Below are 17,505 nucleotides of genomic sequence, written 5' to 3'. Positions count from 1 at the left end.
GACTGGTTATAATTTTAGGAACGGGATAACAATGAAAAAAAAAAACATTTCATTTTAAACCTCTTTAATCCACTAAGTTGCAATATGACAGTATTCTTGTCCGACTGACCAGAATGGTCCCAATACGATTGCAATCGATTATTTGTGACCGATTAAAATTACTCGATACTTTGTTACTCAAATTAAATATTCAAACTCTGTAGTTTTCTATAACTATTTAATAACATTTCTAACATCGAAAGCTTAACTAGAATAAAGACTAGCACAAGACGTAAAACAAAAAGCTTCATAACAAAATATTGCACAAATTAATTATACAACTTAATTTTAAATCTAATGAAATTGCTAACTCTGGCTAGGTACTTTATCTTTCGGAGTTATACTATCATCTGTTACGTTTTGATCAACTTGTTCTTGAGTGTACTGAGCAGGTTCAATTTGTTCGGGTGGTATCTTAGTATCGTTCTGCGCAGCGATTTGATCGCCCTGATATTCTTGCGCGTATTGCGTAGTGTCGTAGTTTTGTTCACTTTGATAGTTTGCGTCGGGTGCATAGTTTTCGTATTGTTGTTCGTATTGCGCGTTTGGGTCTGTGAATTGTTGTGGATACTGCTCGTAATTCTCGTATTGCTGTTCAGGATTGTACGGTTGCTCGAAGTTTTGTTCGTACTGATTTTCGTACGCTGCTTCTGCTGTGGCAGCGGTTGGTTCGTAAGTTTGATCATACTGGTAAGGTTGTTCAACGAATTCTTCAGAATGTTCGACCTCCATGGGTTTTTCAGCGTCATTTGTTTCTTGCTCTAGTTCGGATGCAGTTTTAGTTTCTTCTCCGATATGCACGGGTGATTGTACGTTTTCTTTTGGTTTAGCATCGTCTACAATTTCGTCTTCTATTTCTTGTACGTTTTCGTTGACTGCTGGTTGTGTTAGTCCTTCACTTTGGTAACGGTCGTCTTCTCCGAGTCCTGCGACTGGTGCGACCGGTCCGATCGGTCCGTCTTCGGCGTGTCCGGGGGACTCAGTTCGGGGATAGTCTCGTCCGCTGTCGGTCGCGGGATGTTGTACATTTCCGTCGGGTGAGGTCGTGTGCGTGGGATGTGCTGGAACGGGAATTATATGAATCTACAGCACCATTGAAGTGAAATTATAATATGTATTTGATGTTGTAGTTGTAAAGTTAGAATGCTTCTTAGTAGTATTTACAATCAAATCAATTTAGGCTGAGTTTTTTTTTGGGTTTCTCAAAACTGGTTTTTTCTTTTGTTTCAACTGTAAACTGTAATATTCCTTTGGCAATATTACATCAAGCTTTATTTTAAGCAATTTCAAAAATGTACCACAAATAACCCCAATTCTACTCAATGGTCTAATTTTATTACTTAACACCCAATATTTTGTTCATGGCTGCAACCCTTAATTGATGAGCTGTAATCGTTCGGAAATGATCTCACACATATTTTTATATACAAAGCAGGGGATTCCTCATAGGAATATCAGCAAGCTCTGTGGAGCCCAATAGGGCTGATGCCTGCCAGGGCAAGCGGGATTGCCCGACCGTGTGGCCGTAGCTCCGGTACACAAGGGCAAGGGAAATAACCTTGATGGAATTTAGTAGCTGAACGGCTGAAACTGCCTTTCACTCAATGGCGGGAGGAGTTATTTGATGATTTTGAATCGGCAAAAGGGGATATTATGGGCCAACAATTTCAAATTCACTGCTCTATTCAGTGACTCGTTTATGAACATTGCTATTTATTTATTTATTTGCTATTTCTTTAATATTGTATTCATTGACCAGTTTCATTACCGACCACATATATCTTATATTCTTTAAAAAACAATGTACTTAGTTTCGTTCAATGAGTTCCTTAGCATCCCTGGTTTGTGGCATACAGTACGTACCTTGGTAACTGCTAGGTGTGTTGCGTGGGGACTGCATGGAGCGTGACAGGCCGTTTACTTGACGCTGGAGAGTGGCCAGCTCTTGCCTGCGCACACCACACACGTGAGCACACACAAACAAGTGGGCAAACGAACACCATGCATGGAATAGGTCAGATTTATGTAGATAATGAATAGGATATATATGGCATGATTTGTCCAGTAGTGGACCGCGATATTCTGAGTTCATAGATAGATACTGATGATAGATTATTTAATTTCATATCAAAAATTGTATTCGGGTGGATGATTAATTATTAAATGATGCAACGGTCGACTCAAGTGTATTTATCAGGATTGCACGACTACTTTCGAACCCATTGCATCATTCATATTAAATCATGAAATATCTCGTTCTTCTGTCGAAAATTGGTAAGACTTACTTCGACGTAGAGTCACAAACTGAATTTCTTCGGCAGAGGGCCTATTGTTATATTTTACACTGATTTAGATTTTATAATTACCTTGATCAAACAAATGACTGAGGACTAAACTACACCAAACCTACCTGCTAAAGTGCTAAGCATGCAAAAATGAAATGAAATCTATTACTAACTGTTTAACTACACGCAAATACCTACTTTCATCATCCCTTACCTTTACTGGATCATCATCAGAATCGTCAATCCTATCAATAGAGAGATCGCTTAGATGCCTTGTCAGTCCTCCAACATCATCCCTTGAGTGATCGCTCAGACTATCTGCTCTCCTAAACCTATGTCTATAAGTGTTTGGGGTCGAAGTGTAATACGTGCGGTCTAAGTCATAAGAAGTCCGGCTATTCGGATAACCACTCAAAGGCGTGTAGTTTCGTAAGGGAGTGATGGTGGTGCAATACTTCTTGTGGGAGCTCCACAAGTTTCTAAGCTTTCTCATTAACTCAACGTTCCTGCAAAGCAATTGCGTTCTTTCTGCTCTGAAATGGAAATTTGTGGGTGAATATGTTGAGGCTAGATGATGTTTTGAATGAATGATAGAAAATTCTAGTAAGACTGGAAATTTTGGTAGTTTTTTTGGTGACGTTTTTAATGCAGTCAAAATTTCCAATGTAATTTCAAAAGGTATGTTAATTGAACATTACATGAATTTTAATGAACTATTTATTGCACACACTTTATATCGTTACCCATTTAGAGTTAATGATTTTTTTGTACTTTTTCACAACACCGAGAGATAAACATTGATACACGATTTAAATGCTCTAAAACAATAACAAGCTGATAAATATTATACTGTTAACACTACATTGCACAAAGTTACAATAACTGAAGCAACAATTAGAAAAACATCATTATTTGAAAATATTATCAATATTTAAAGTAAATTCAATTTAATTTCAACAATCCCAACTCAATAACATCTTAGCAAACTTTTCTTTCAGAAACAAGTAAAATTTCAAAACAATTTGTATATTAATAGCGGTAACTACGTGTCTTCTTAAATCTAGAATAAACTAAGCTAAAATCTACAGCTGAAAAAATCTAGTTGTATACGTCATTCGCAATTCCATCAATTCAATTCCTTTAGTCAGTCAATCAGAAAGATGTCTTTCGATAGCATTTTATGATGCTTCTTCTTCTTGGGCAGTCTCTTGTAGTTCTGGAACAGTAGTTTCTGACTCTTTAACCATTTCACCTTCTGTGTCTACTGTTTCTTGTGTGACATCAATTACATTGCCATCAGGTTGTTCATTTGCCTCATCATTAGGTTGTGTAACCTCTTCTGATTTTTGTATGTTTTCTGTTGACATAGATTCTAGGACCTCAAGGTTTTCTGCTTCTGTTTTCGGGTTTTCGCTATGACCGTCTTCAACTGTGACTTGTTCAGCGCTAGCTACGTCTTCGATGATCTCTACAGTCTCATTAAGAACGTGTACGTCTCCATCCGAGACTTCCATACTAATACTATTCTTTACGCCTCTATTCTCATCAGCTTGCACTACTATTTCCTCGACGTGCACACCTCTCTTCTTCTTCTCTTTCTTCCTAGGCTTTGGTACTAATTTAACGCTTATATCAACTTTAATCGGCTCCTTTTTCTCCCGTAAAAAGGGCTGTTGTATCATAAGCGGTAAGTTGTAAATCTTCTCTCCTTTGATGTTCGTGAGATCCTGATTGGTCGTTAACGGGCCAACGATAATTGGCGGGTAATTATTCGACGAATCGGACTCTTTTGCGGAGCGGCGCTTGGAACGGCGACTCTCTCGGTCTCGCGATCTCGAACGCTCGTGTTGTGTTCTGATTGGTTCGTCTGTACGGCCGCGACTCTGCGCTATGCCTGTCACCAATAAAAACACAGCACGACGTTAAGACAATACTTTCAAATGGGTAACGATATTTCAGCTAGCAATAAGTGATGTCAGAGGAAGTCTATATATCATGCTATTAGATTTAAATAGTTCGTACTTGTGCCTACGATTTGCGTCGTCGAGCTTGTCTGTGAGCAAACGACATTCGCCGGTGAGTTTCTCCATCAGACTGTTTTGTGATTGTATCATGGACTCCAACTCAGCCACGGTTTTAGCTGCGGAACCAAATGTTCTAGCTTTAACTCTTATCATAGACACTACTATGGGGAGCGTTGTAAACAATCTGATGAATAAACTATTGAAAGTTAAGAAAGAATACAAGCCCTTTCATAGCACTAGAGTTGTACATGCAAGCGCAGAAGATGAAAGGGTAAAGTATGAATGTTTTGAATTTGTTGTTTAGAATTATTTGAGTGTGAATCTTTCAAAACATCAATAGTTTACCCATAGAACGAGTGTATTTCCCAAAGGTTTAGAGTAAGATTAGCCCAACTTTGAGAGTATCTACGGAGTTGTGCTACGTACCGTGCTTGTTTTCCATGGACTCCAGCATGGTGGATAGTTCCTTCTCTTTGTTATTCTTCTGCGGCGATATTGGTGTTAAATTCTTCATCGTTTGCTGTAATTTGAATAAAAGACACCTCTTTCTTAAATACATTGTCTACATGATCAACTTGTTAGTTCAGTGAATCAGTGAGTTCAATGAATTCTCTATTTAGAAAAAGATGGTGATAAGAATATAGTTCATGGTCTAGAAAATTGAGAAATGAGATGGAAATCGTATCAAAGAAAATTTTGCGAGTTCAAGAGTATTCTAGACAAAACTGATCTGTCAAAAGTTATAGTACCTCTTTCTCCAAGTTAGATATTTGTTCAGAAAGGCGGAGGTTCTCGCGACGAGAGTGGACCAGATCAGCATCAGCTCGGTCCAGGCGTTGACGGAGAGATTGGATCTAGAAATGTGAAATGGTTATAAGTAAAAAGCAAAATCTGAAGTTTTCTATTCCACAAATAGACAAAAAGAGAATGGAAAAAACAGCAGCTCAATCCGAAATTCCCGTTAAAGGGTTTACAAAAAGTAGCTCCACACAATGTAATGCCATTTTAGCAATGCTTTTTTTGTTATTAGTACATTGTAATCGTTTTTTTTATAATCGAGCCTTTTTTTTGATGGGAAATCATCAAATGAGTCCTACCACTTAGCGGTTTAGCTGAAGGGAGTTTCAGACTTATACTGAAAAAACCAACCCATGTTATCCCGCGACATAAGGATTAATGCGGGAGTGGTTTAAAAGAAAGTCGGCAATCTTACTTCTGAGTTAAGACGGTTGCTCTCATGCTTGGCCTGCCGCTGGTGACGCTCGATGGCAAGGCGAGCGCTGGCCAGTTCCTCGTCCAACGACGCCTTCTCCGCGTGAGCCTGAGCCAAGTCCGCTTGAAGAGATGCTGGAATTGCGAATTTGGTGAGAGGATATATCATAGGCAAATCTTGGATGACGTCACTTGCTAGTAAGTTTTTTAGTAGCAAGTAATGTTACTATCCCCAACGAATATACATTTCAACATCTTAAGTACTTTTAATCTTCGTAACTTTTTAGTGATGTATTAAAATGAAAAATACGTTTTAAATATTTTTCGAAAACCTGTTGGATGTTTGATGGAATACTTGGATTTTTTTTGTCAAATACTCTATACGGCGGTTTGGTACTTACACATTTTGTTCTTAAGTTCCATCTTCAACTCATCAATGGCTGCATTCTTCATGGAGATCTCTCGTTTCAGCTCGTTCTCTTCGCGGCGTTGACGTTCCAAGTCCAACTTTATGGAAAAGAATAATAATTATACTTAAGATGAATACGATAAAGAGGTTTATTAAACATACAAAAAATTTGAAAATAATAATTTTGCCAATGTTAATAAAATACTCTAGGTACAACTTTCAAACAACGCCATCCAGTCTCAAATACACTTATATATTACTATACATAATAAAGATAGACTACACCCAGAAACAGACTGACAAATCGTTCTCATCAGGCAAAACTTTGTCCTGAGTGGGAACCGAACGCACGACCTCCGGGGTCTCTGAAGAAAACTACTGATCCATTCCTACTGAAGTTTTTGTGGAACAAAATTACAGCTATATTACGTTAAATGAAATCAAAAGAATCAACAAAATCGGTTCAATCCGGCCGAAGTTGTACAAACCATGAAAAAAAAAACAAAATACAATCAAATTATAAACTTTTTCTTTTTTGAAATCTATTAAAAATATAAGAGAAAGGGTATTATAATTTAATGATGCCCCTGTTTGTTCACGCGTATTTATCGGTATTGCCCGACAAGTTTCGTACCCAACCGGAGTCCTTAACCATGAGCTGACGCGGCAGACTCTCGAGTGAAACTGTTCGGCTCACCTACTATAAAGAAGGGATATGATATACATAGTTGACCTGAAGTTTAGCTACGTTATCGTACTGCGCGGCGAGGTCGTGCTGCAGCTCGTCGAAGTGCGCGGTGTAGCGCTGCTCGGCCGCGCTGCGCTCCTGCACGGCGCGCCGCGCGCCCTCGCCCGCCAGCTCGCGGATCTTGTTGCGCTCCTTAGCTAGATCATCCTGGAAAACATTATTGTTCTTTGATTAAGCGTATTGCTTCGTCTTAATCCTGTTTATGTTAGCACTAGACACAAATCGAAAATGATCCCACGGGAACAAAATCGGAATGAAAACTATCCTTCGTGTTATAAAATATCTGTATCCCAAGTTTCGTTTAAATCCAGTCAGTGGTTTTGCGTGAAAAAGGAACCTACATCTATAGTCCATACATACAAACTTTCGCGGTTATAATATTTGTAGAATTATTTATAAACCAAACGTGGCCCGTGAAGATTATCATTTTGTGTTAACTGTTGTCCTGTGTATTTATACTCTAAACAAATCTCAGATTTTTTATTTATGCCAAGACCAGCCAGAATCACAAAATGTCAACGGGTTTTTTTCTGTCTATATCTGAAATATCCCCAAGCTCAAGATTTTAAAACCACGCGGAACTAATCTAAAGTCTTTAAAGTCGAAGTCCCTTTCTCCTCAAGTCTCCTAAGGTTCCATCATACCTTAAGCCGTCGCACTTCAGTCTCCAAGCTGTTCCGTTCCTCTCGCAGCTGCTGCTCCACAGCGTCCGAGCCGCGCTTGTAACGCCCGTCGTCATCGCGCTGCTCCAAGCTGTGCTTCAGCTTCGATATCTGAGACTCCAAGGAGGATTTGTCCCTGAGAAATTAAAGTTATTTTAGTAGACCTTATTTTATGAGAATTTACATGTATTTGTTAAGTCATACCTATACTTTATTTTAAGAGTTTTGGTTTGTTCGCCTTTCTTTTAGTTATGTGATGTGTGTATAAATATTTATATCCAGAACAAAAATAATCTAAATCTATACATATAATAAAATTGTAGAAAAGTAAAAACTGTACATTGAATATTTTTAAAAAAGAATAATTGCAGGGTGGTCTACGAACGATTCCGATGCCGAAAATATATTTTTTAGAATTTTTGTCTGTTTGTCTGTTTGTCTGTTTGTCTGTATGTATGTCCGGAAAGATCTCGGAAAGTACTGGATAGATTTGATTCATATTTTCAGAGAATATCAACAAGAGGTCCGGTCAACATACTTTTTACTTATTATCTCGCTTTTCGTTACAGGGAGTGAGCAAGAGCCTTTTATATCTATAAACAAATATCAAATTATCTCATAAACTACTGAATATATTTCGTTCAAATTTTGCATGAACCTTATCGTAGACATGATACAACAAATATACAAAAACCATAACGCTACTATGCAGGGGGCATGAGCAGTAAAGTTTTAAATATTTGGACTCACCCGTAACATCGTTTAATACAATTATGAGGTGTATTTTCACCCCACTCAGTAGTAGGCAGCACGGTCATCAATTTACACAAAAAACATCACGCTATTTATCTTAAGACTTTTGGCAGAGCAATAATAGGATTTTTCGAAAATAAATAATTTTCACAAAATTAGTGATTTCATTCTCTTTCAAGTCTGATATAGGCCTACTGCGACTATTTCACAAGTAAAATAAAAGAAACATAAACTATTACGTTTTTTTATGCTATTGTTACCGTAATCGGTACATTCTTGAAAGAAAGGAACTTAAATTATTTTTATTTTTATTGATGTACTAAAATGACTCAAGTTCAAATGTGGAATGCCGTGATAGATTTTGTATTTATTTACGATAGGAGTATATACCTATGTCTTCAAGATCAAAACATTCGTAGTGACACTCAACCCAAAGTTGCATGTAGTTCACATTGATCTCATCTATAAATATGCAACAATAAATTACTGAACGACACAGTTAATTATTACCTTGGTTCATCTGTAACAACTAGCAACAAAAATATAAACATTCAAACAAAAAAAAGCCTTTCAAACAATGAAATAATGTTTTCTTAAATTTGCAACATTACATAGGCCAAAAGTATTTCGGATAAAAAAGCCCAGAAAACTTGCATAAAACTGCATAATAGGTATGCAATGTGAAAGATCTGTACGACCAAACCTATCAATGAATAAGAGCGTACGCTAGACGGTTTTTGACATTATGTATCTATTGACAGAACAATGTTTACTGATACCTGGGATTTTTCAACATTTTAACGATTTGATCAGTCTACATCCGCCATTACAGAGACCGCACACGTGGTCATCATCATTCCTCTGCCCTTATCCCAATTATTTTATTTGGGGTCGGCGTAACATGTCATCTTCTTCCACACCTTCCTATCGGCCGTCATCTCACAAGAAACACTCTTTACAGCCATATCGTCTTTCACACAATCCATCCATCGTTTCTTTGGTCGTCCTCTTCCCCTATATCCATCCACATCCATGCTTAACGCCTTCCTTACCACATGATTTTCATTCCTCCGCATAACATGCCCATACCGGCCGGTTACCACGTAGTTTCTCTGTAACCGGTGCCACTTTCAAACTTCCCCTTATATTCTCATTTATTACTCTATCCGCACTCGTAACACCACACGTGGTCCTTCCAAGAAATCCTTTAACAATTTGTTGTAATCTCTGCTTATTTAAAATTTTCTTCTTTCGTAGCCTGGTAAAAACAGGGGAAGGAACGAGACTGAATGAGTTTCTGAGATCCCAAAGCTAAGCCGACGAGGATTAGGAACATATTTTTGGAAATTTCCCCAATAAGGCTGATAATAGCGTGTAGCTATCAGTACTTACATCCGTCATACAATGTCTGGAAAATTCATTTTGGCTGTCGGTATAGACAGCGTAACCTCATAACTAACCTCATGTAGTCTTTATTTAAGTTCCATTTATACAGTAGGGATGACGGTAGGTATTTTACTTCAATGATCGTCAGGTAGGTTAACGAATAAAATACGTAATTTTTCTTTGTAAATTGGTACAGTAAATAGAACTCATGCACATGAAGTCACTTTTATGTTCATACTAGCTGTTGCCCGCGACTTCATCCCCGTGGGTAGAAGATATAAGTTATGATTTATACCTGCCCTGTTTTTTTTACATTTTCCATTGTATCTTCGCTCCTATTAGTCGCAGCGTGATGATTTATAGCCTAAAGCCTTCCTCGATAAATGGTTTATTCAACACAAAAATATTTTTTCAATTTGGACCAGTAGTTCCTGAGATTAGCGCGTTCAAACAAACAAACTGTTCAGCTTTATATATTAGTATAGATATAGATTTTGCTTTGTCGTAACATCACAAATTACACATATCCTATACTTTAGATTTTTGTCATTGTCAATTTTAAAAAAAGGGTTGTCTGATAGTTTTTTTATTATCACGCTATTTATTTATCAGCAATTTAAAGGCAAATCATGATCAAAACACCAGGGTGTCAAGATAACACGTTTCCCACCTTTTTTATTTTAGAAATAGTCCAAATGTTTGTGAGGAAGATCAGTTTTAATATTAAGAGGGCAATCAAACGTGTTTCAGGAAACCGTTTATCTGGGCGCAGTTTTGCAAAATCTTATATCTTATGACACTATGTAAAATCCACAGTTACCGAGCCTGACTCTCACTTCACCAGCTCCGTCCACAAAAATAATTTGACATCTTCTTTATATCGTCAGAAAACATCGTGTGTGAAAATAATAACTGTCTGGCTATCACTGTTCCAATTTTATGATAGGTACCTCATAATCACTGTCATAATCCGTCTAGCAATTTCAGGTGTAGGCCGTCCCAAGAACAGACGTGCTCGAAAATCATAACCCACCAAGGGTTTTCCAATTAAAAAATGGAAAACCCTCGAAAGTAAAACATTTTTTGGCAGAAGTGTTATTATTTTTTACTTGCATACCCCCCATTTTTAAACGGCTCGATTTGTCAAACATGTCTAAACGAACACTTGCACATAATTCACGTTTAAATTAAAATAGTTCAATTTGTTCGAAAGCTATGATGTCACAGACAGACAGGCAGGCAGATATGTCAAAGTTATAGACCTCTTTTTGGGATTAAATAAGAAAAGGTCATTAAAACAGCTGTGAAATATTTGACACCAGGATAGTATCGTAAACGATGAAATGTGTTTGATTTAAACATTTGATAGTGTTTGGGCCGCTCAAGATTACTTATAATTTAGAAATAAAAAAGGAAGTTTAAAATGTAAAAAAAATGTTTCATTTTCAATATTGCATTACATTTTTGCGATGATCGTTATTATTAAACTTCTTAGTTTTTCACATCTTGAAAATCACGCAGACAAAGTCGCGGGCAACAGCTAGTGTACAGATAAAGAGTGAAAAACATATTTCATGGAGATCTATTAAAATAATTATAATGACATACCTCTGAAGATTGTCGATCTGGCGCTTGAAGCCATCGAGGCAAGTTGAGTCAACAAGCCCGGAGGCCAACTTACGCTTGTTCTCATTGTTTTCCTCCTAATAAACAAATACACCAAAAATATTAAAACATATGTAATCGTTTTACTATATCAACAAACTCGCTAATGAAAAATTTAACCTTACCTGCACTTTCTTAAGATCGATCTTGGCTTGCGTGAGCTGAGCTTCTAGTTCTGCAATACGCGACTCGAAGACGATGTTGGGACCTTCCAGTCTCGTAGAACGGGACTTTGCTGACTTGCGAGCTTTGAGAGGCGTCGCCTGTTATGGAAAGAAAATCACCGTTTATATGTAGTTTTATCAACACTGTTACTGGAGATAAAATTCAGAAGTTACCGACGCGTCTACAGTTACCTTATTATCACTATCCAGGCCAGTGCTGTCTCCCAGCTCATCCAGATCGTCGCTCTCCGAGCCATGGTACGAGTGGAACATCTTGGAGATCAGCTTGTTCTTCTGAGCCTCGTGGAGGTGCTCGTTCTCCGATATAACCTCCTTCACTTTGCCCAGCAGATTGTTTAGTTCATCCTGGAGATATTGGGAGTAATGATCAAGAGTGAAAGAAAATATTGAAAAATGGTTCAGGCCATCTCGCTAAACATACTACGCGAAATGTGTGAGGGTTTTAACGAGCATTCAAGTCACATGCATAGAGTCATAGGCACAGTGCTTCTCCTATGCGGGGATTGAATCACTGACACGTCGCCCTTAGTAGGTTTGGGGTGGTGATCTCAACCACTTAGCTATCCATCATCATCTTAGCTTTTACTCAACCATGTAGCGGTCGGCTTTCAGTACAACCGGATTCAGGTCAGTACCAGTGTATTTCAAGAAGCGACTGCCTAGCTGACCTCTTCAATCCAATTACCTGGACAACATGATACCCTTTGATCAGACTGATTGACAGACTTCCTAGCTTCTGATTACCCGTAACGACTATCAAAGACCAAATGACAGCGGGGACCCACAATTTAACGTGCCTTTAAATAGACGTCCATCGTTATGAAATATACACCCATCCATGGACCGGCCGTATCAAGTCTAGCTTAATCTATGATCGACCAACTTGTGCAGTTATTGTTAATCCAAATGACTTACCCTGCAGTACTGGCTCTCGCGCTCCAGCTGTTCAATGTACTCTTCCTGTTTCTGAATAAAGTTGATGACGTCAGGGTTTGTGCCGCCCGTGACGTCACCGCTGGTTGTAGTGGGGGGAGGGGGCGCCGCTGTAGATAAAAACATGTTTAAGTACGTGCTTTGATTTTGATTGATGATTTTTTGGAGTTATACCATAGGCAAATAATAATGTTACTTTAGAAGTATGGGCACACGATGTTTGCTTTGCGAATATAGCATTTTTTTTTGACCGGGGTACTTATTGTAAATAATTTAACGAACTTCAAAGTCGATAAAGCGACATCAAGCCGTTATCATTTGTTTGGAAAGTCTCAGTTTTTTAGAAATAAATGATCTTTATCTTTATCTTAAGTTATCTTTATCAGTTGTAGTATCGCGTCATTTAGCAATGAGGATAATGTTGTTAATAAAAGAAGGAGCCTTAGTCTTAGCCTTAGTCTTAGTTTACTTTAATAAAACTAAGAAGGCCGAAAACAATGTTGTGAATAGTGATGTGATACAAAACAATTAATAATGGGTATACAAACAAATACAACTGCAACAACTACTTTATTTAAATTTGTCAGTTTTAACTGTAAGTCGATAAAAAGATCAATTGATTGTGTCAGAAAATTGTGTCAGTCGGCGGATATCATAGCCTTACAAGAGACCTGGCTACTTCCCTATGACATACCGATACTGGGCACTGTTGACCAGGAGTTCGCATACACGGGCACGTCAGCAGTGGATATTTCAAACGGTGTTTTGAAAGGAAGACCTTACGGTGGCGTGGCAATACTGTGGCGTAAAAGTGTGTTCAAAGAGGTGACTGTTATCGAGTGCAATAATCCGCGTATCAGTGCAATAAAAGTGTCTATGAAAGACCGCGCATTTCTTGTGTTTAGTGTTTACATGCCGACAAATGGAATAGACAATTTGGAGGAGTTTACGACATGTTTTGGCGAGGTATGTGCGATAGTTGATCATTACGCTATAGAATCTATTTACGTACTAGGAGATTTTAATGCTCATCCGGGAGAACTGTTCGGTAACGAGCTAATTAATTTATGTATGGACCAACAATGGTCCTGTGTGGATATAGATGTGTTAGGAAGTGTATTAAGTAATTATACATTTATAAGCGAGGCTCACGGGTGTGTGAGGTGGCTCGATCACTGTGTTACTAGTCATTCTGCCAAACAAACTATTAAGAATGTATTTATTAATTATGACACGTTTTGGTCTGATCATTTGCCCCTAGTCATTGAGTGTGAATTAAGTGCAATTATATGTAAAAATAGTAATTATAATAAAAATATAAAAAATAAAGCTGTTTGGGGCTATAGAACTAAAGAACAAATAAAAAGCTATACCAAATTGTGCAATAGTAAACTGAAATTAATAGATTTTCCTGTTGAATTAAGAGAATGTAGTTATGATATTTGTAATTGTAAGGAACATAGAAATTGTCTAGATAAACTATATAAGGATATAATAATAGCATTAACAGACTCAGCCATTAACACTTGTGAAACTAAATCTCACTCGCGTAAGAAAAAACATGTAATAGGATGGAATAAGCATGTATGTGAAGCTCACAGGGAAGCTAGGAGTAAATTTTTATACTGGGTTTCTCAGGATAGGCCACAATCCGGTACTATATATGAAGAAATGTGTGAAAGTCGCAAATTATTTAAAAATAGATTAAAGTGGTGTCACAATAACAAAGAACAGATAAAAATGGAAATTATTTCGGAATGTCGTGCTTCTAAAAACTTTAGTGATTTTTGGAAAGCAACCAACAGTTTAAATCATAAGACTGGCCTTCCAGTGAGCGTGGGAAGTGCGAGTGATAGCAGAGATATAGCTGAACTGTTTAGAGAACATTTTACCACTAAGTCTCCACTGGGTTCTTCGTCTGCAGATCCTGGGTCCACCATGACCGGTGAATTGTATAGGGTGTCTGCTAAACAAGTTCGACAAATTGTGAGTAGCATGTCTAGGGGCAAGTCACCGGGTCATGATGGACTCAGTATCGAGCATCTAAAATACGCTGGTGTTCATTTACCGCGTGTGCTGGCAATGTTCTTTACCTTATGTCTGAATCACTCGTACTTGCCTATAGACCTTATGAAAACCATCGTAGTACCAATAGTTAAAAATAAAACTGGAGATTTGTCTGATAAGAACAATTACCGACCGATTTCCTTGGCTACAATTGTGGCCAAGGTGTTGGACAGTGTGCTCGACTCAGAACTTGATAAAAATATTAATATTCATGATGCTCAGTTTGGTTTTCGCGCGGGACTTTCCACTGAAAGCGCAATTCTGAGTCTGAAGCACACTGTCCAATACTACACGGAAAGAAGTACACCTGTGTATGCATGCTTTCTTGACCTCTCCAAGGCATTTGACCTTGTGTCGTATGACTTGTTATGGGAGAAACTCAAGAAAACCCGCGTGCCTACACAGGTACAACGGATTTTTCATTTCTGGTACCAAAACCAGAATAATTATGTAAGGTGGGCAAATGCCTTCTCGGACACGTACAGGTTGGAGTGCGGGGTGAGACAAGGTGGTTTGAGTTCTCCTAGGCTCTTCAACTTGTACGTGAATGAGCTTATAGTTGGGCTCAGCAGCACACGAGTGGGATGCTGGATTGACAACATTTGTATGAACAACTTTAGTTACGCAGACGACATGGTGCTGCTGACCCCAACTGTAAGTGCAATGAGGCAGTTGCTTGCAATATGTGAAACATATAGCATTCAGCATGGATTGATGTACAATGCTAAGAAGAGCGAGTACATGGTTTTCAAGGCCCCCGGTAAATGTACATTGAATGTGCCCGCAATAAAGCTAAATGGCATTGAACTAAAGCGGGTAGAAAAGTTTAAATATCTTGGACATTACGTTACAGAGGACCTTGAGGACCAGGTTGACATAGAACGGGAACGTAGGGCATTGGCGGTTAGAAGTAATATGCTGGCCCGCAGGTTTGTGCGTTGTAGTAAACAAGTTAAAGTCACTCTATTTAAAGCCTACTGTCAGACTTTCTACACGTGCAGCCTGTGGTTCAGATATACGCAGAGGACGCTCAATGCCTTACGTGTCCAATATAACAACGGGTTTAGGATGTTGTTGGGGTTGCCCCGTTTTTGCAGTGCCTCCGGTATGTTTGCGGAAGCCAGGGTAGACGGCTTCCACGCGGTAATACGCAAGCGGCTCGTATCACTACTGAGCAGGGTCAGGAGCAGCACCAACAGCATCCTGCAGGTTATTGCGGAAAAGCAGGACTCAGACATCCTGAAAGCATTTATACGCGCACAAATTTTACTATAAATCTTATTATTTTGTAATTATGTATGGACATTGTTCTGAAATAAAGATTATTATTATTATTATTATTATTAGCCGGACGGATATTTGTGTGTTATTAGAATTAACAGATTGCTTATAATTATAATACGTTACACGGCGGTTCAGGTTTAGTCATTAAGAGTCTGACACTATCCGCTTTCTAACTCTCTCTCTCGACCGACCAAAACAAAAGAGGTATTATATCTGGAATGTAGATAAATACTATCTTACCTGTGTGTGTTGTAGGCGGTGTGTAGTTGTTGAGGCTGTCCGCGTACAGCGTGGCGTATTTAGTGGTGAGTCGGGGTCTCGGCCTATACTCTGCCAGGGTATAGCTAGAGAACTTTTTGTCAGCGTCGCCATCAGACTCGTCTAAATTCTTCACTGATGTTGAACCTCCGTAGCTACGTACCTTTTTAGGGATAATAAGTTAAGTTAAAAAAATGTCAAGGTGATAGTCGAGTTGAAAGAGACTTAAAATCATTTTTTTATTTGAATCAGTTGAAAATAGGGATTTTTTATGTTTATCTAAATTCAGACTTTATACGGCGCAAAAAAAAAGAAAAGACTAAATAATTGAAATATGCATCAATAAAAATATTATTTAAGAATAACGCAATGTTTGAAAATATATTATGAATTTGTTAATTAAGAATAAAATAAAATTTATGGATACACGATATTATCTAAAGAAATTGTGTCACACTTCCAAAATATAGAGCCAATTATTTAGTGCTCTTATAAACATTTAAGCCCATGGTGTATAAATTATCTACACATTCTACGGAGATCTTCAAAAAAATAAAATATAAAGTTAATTTTAATTACTCACACTTGGCGCGTAATTTCCTGACAAGAAGTACCGTAGCTTCGACACCGCCTCCTTATACGCCAGTTCTGTATAATCTGGGATCCTCTTCAAGCCATACTCATTCATCTTGCTCGGGCGGCTGTGTAAATAATTCGTGTAATACATAATTAAAAAAAAACAAATCAACTGTCAACGAAACAAAACATTTTTAAATACCGAAACAAAAAAGAAACATTAAAAAATCAATGGAATTTGGAACTAGTGTTGCGCATTGCGCTTGGTTGTCAAGTGCGGGACATTTGAGTGGTATCGATTGCACAAAGCGGTTGTCATGGCAACTGTTGTTATGATAAACAAACTCCAGGCAACCAGTGCAGGTATAGTCGATCGATTTAATATGTCGTGCGGATGATTAGATTAGTGGGAAGGATTAGAATGTCAATTAGAGATAGGTACATCATGGTTTGCGTGATGTTTGCGATGTCAGGGTTGTTAATATTTTTAGTACAATTTTATTTTTACCTATTCAAATGAAAATTTTGTGAGCTAATAAGGCAGAACCTTGATTTTAAATTCGATGGTAAATGTGTGCTTTTAATCAAAATCACGCTCTTGTCATGGTGCGGGTTCGAATCCCGAAGTCCATATTTAGTCCCATTGGACTAAACACATGTTTAGCAATTGACGACAGCATTAAAATCATAAGCTATTTTTTATGCAGAGTGATGGGCTGAATTAATTTAATCACTGATATTTAATCTAAATTTATTCGAGAAAGTTAGGTACCTACATTTGAAGTTACAGTTTTAGACAGCCCATTTAGTGAGGATGACTATTGGATATACACCATGGAAAACTTTAAAACAATTTTTATTATAACTATCGTGAGACTGATTCATTATTAAATGATGTGAGTTCGACTCGCGATCCCGCCGCGTCTGCTCATGATTAAGGACTCCGGTTGGGTCCGAAACTAGTCGGGCTACCCCGATAAATACGCGTGAGTAAACCATTTAAATCATTTAATAATTTA

At 37.9% G+C, this 17,505-nt stretch overlaps 1 protein-coding gene across 1 annotated transcript; it reads right to left on the bottom strand.

Moving 5' to 3' along the window:
• Positions 1-68: 68 nt before the first annotated feature.
• LOC113505159 (serologically defined colon cancer antigen 8 homolog) lies at positions 69-16,836 on the bottom strand. The gene is made up of 15 exons (XM_026887721.1): positions 16,494-16,836; positions 15,893-16,073; positions 12,284-12,411; positions 11,540-11,713; positions 11,309-11,446; positions 11,127-11,221; positions 7,362-7,515; positions 6,703-6,864; positions 5,962-6,067; positions 5,562-5,695; positions 5,098-5,202; positions 4,775-4,868; positions 4,347-4,464; positions 1,903-1,988; positions 69-1,100 (listed from the first exon to the last, which is right to left on the bottom strand). The coding sequence occupies exons 1-15, from the start codon at positions 16,635-16,637 to the stop codon at positions 346-348; spliced, it is 2,574 nt and encodes an 857-aa protein (XP_026743522.1). The 5' UTR covers positions 16,638-16,836; the 3' UTR covers positions 69-345.
• Between the last annotated feature and the right edge of the window lie 669 nt (positions 16,837-17,505).

This window comes from Trichoplusia ni, chromosome 24 (assembly GCF_003590095.1).
Source record: "Trichoplusia ni isolate ovarian cell line Hi5 chromosome 24, tn1, whole genome shotgun sequence".
Classification (NCBI taxonomy): Eukaryota; Metazoa; Arthropoda; class Insecta; order Lepidoptera; family Noctuidae; genus Trichoplusia; species Trichoplusia ni.
This window is presented reverse-complemented; position numbering and strand designations above follow the sequence as displayed.

Coding starts and splice junctions, on each gene's coding strand:
- LOC113505159 (XM_026887721.1), bottom strand. CDS start 16,637: ATGTATTACACGAATTATTTACACAGCCGCCCGAGCAAGATGAATGAG. Junction 16,074..16,493: donor CAGGAAATTACGCGCCAAGT/GTGAGTAATTAA, acceptor ATCCCTAAAAAG/GTACGTAGCTACGGAGGTTC. Junction 6,068..6,702: donor ATAACGTAGCTAAACTTCAG/GTCAACTATGTA, acceptor TTTTCCATAAAG/TTGGACTTGGAACGTCAACG.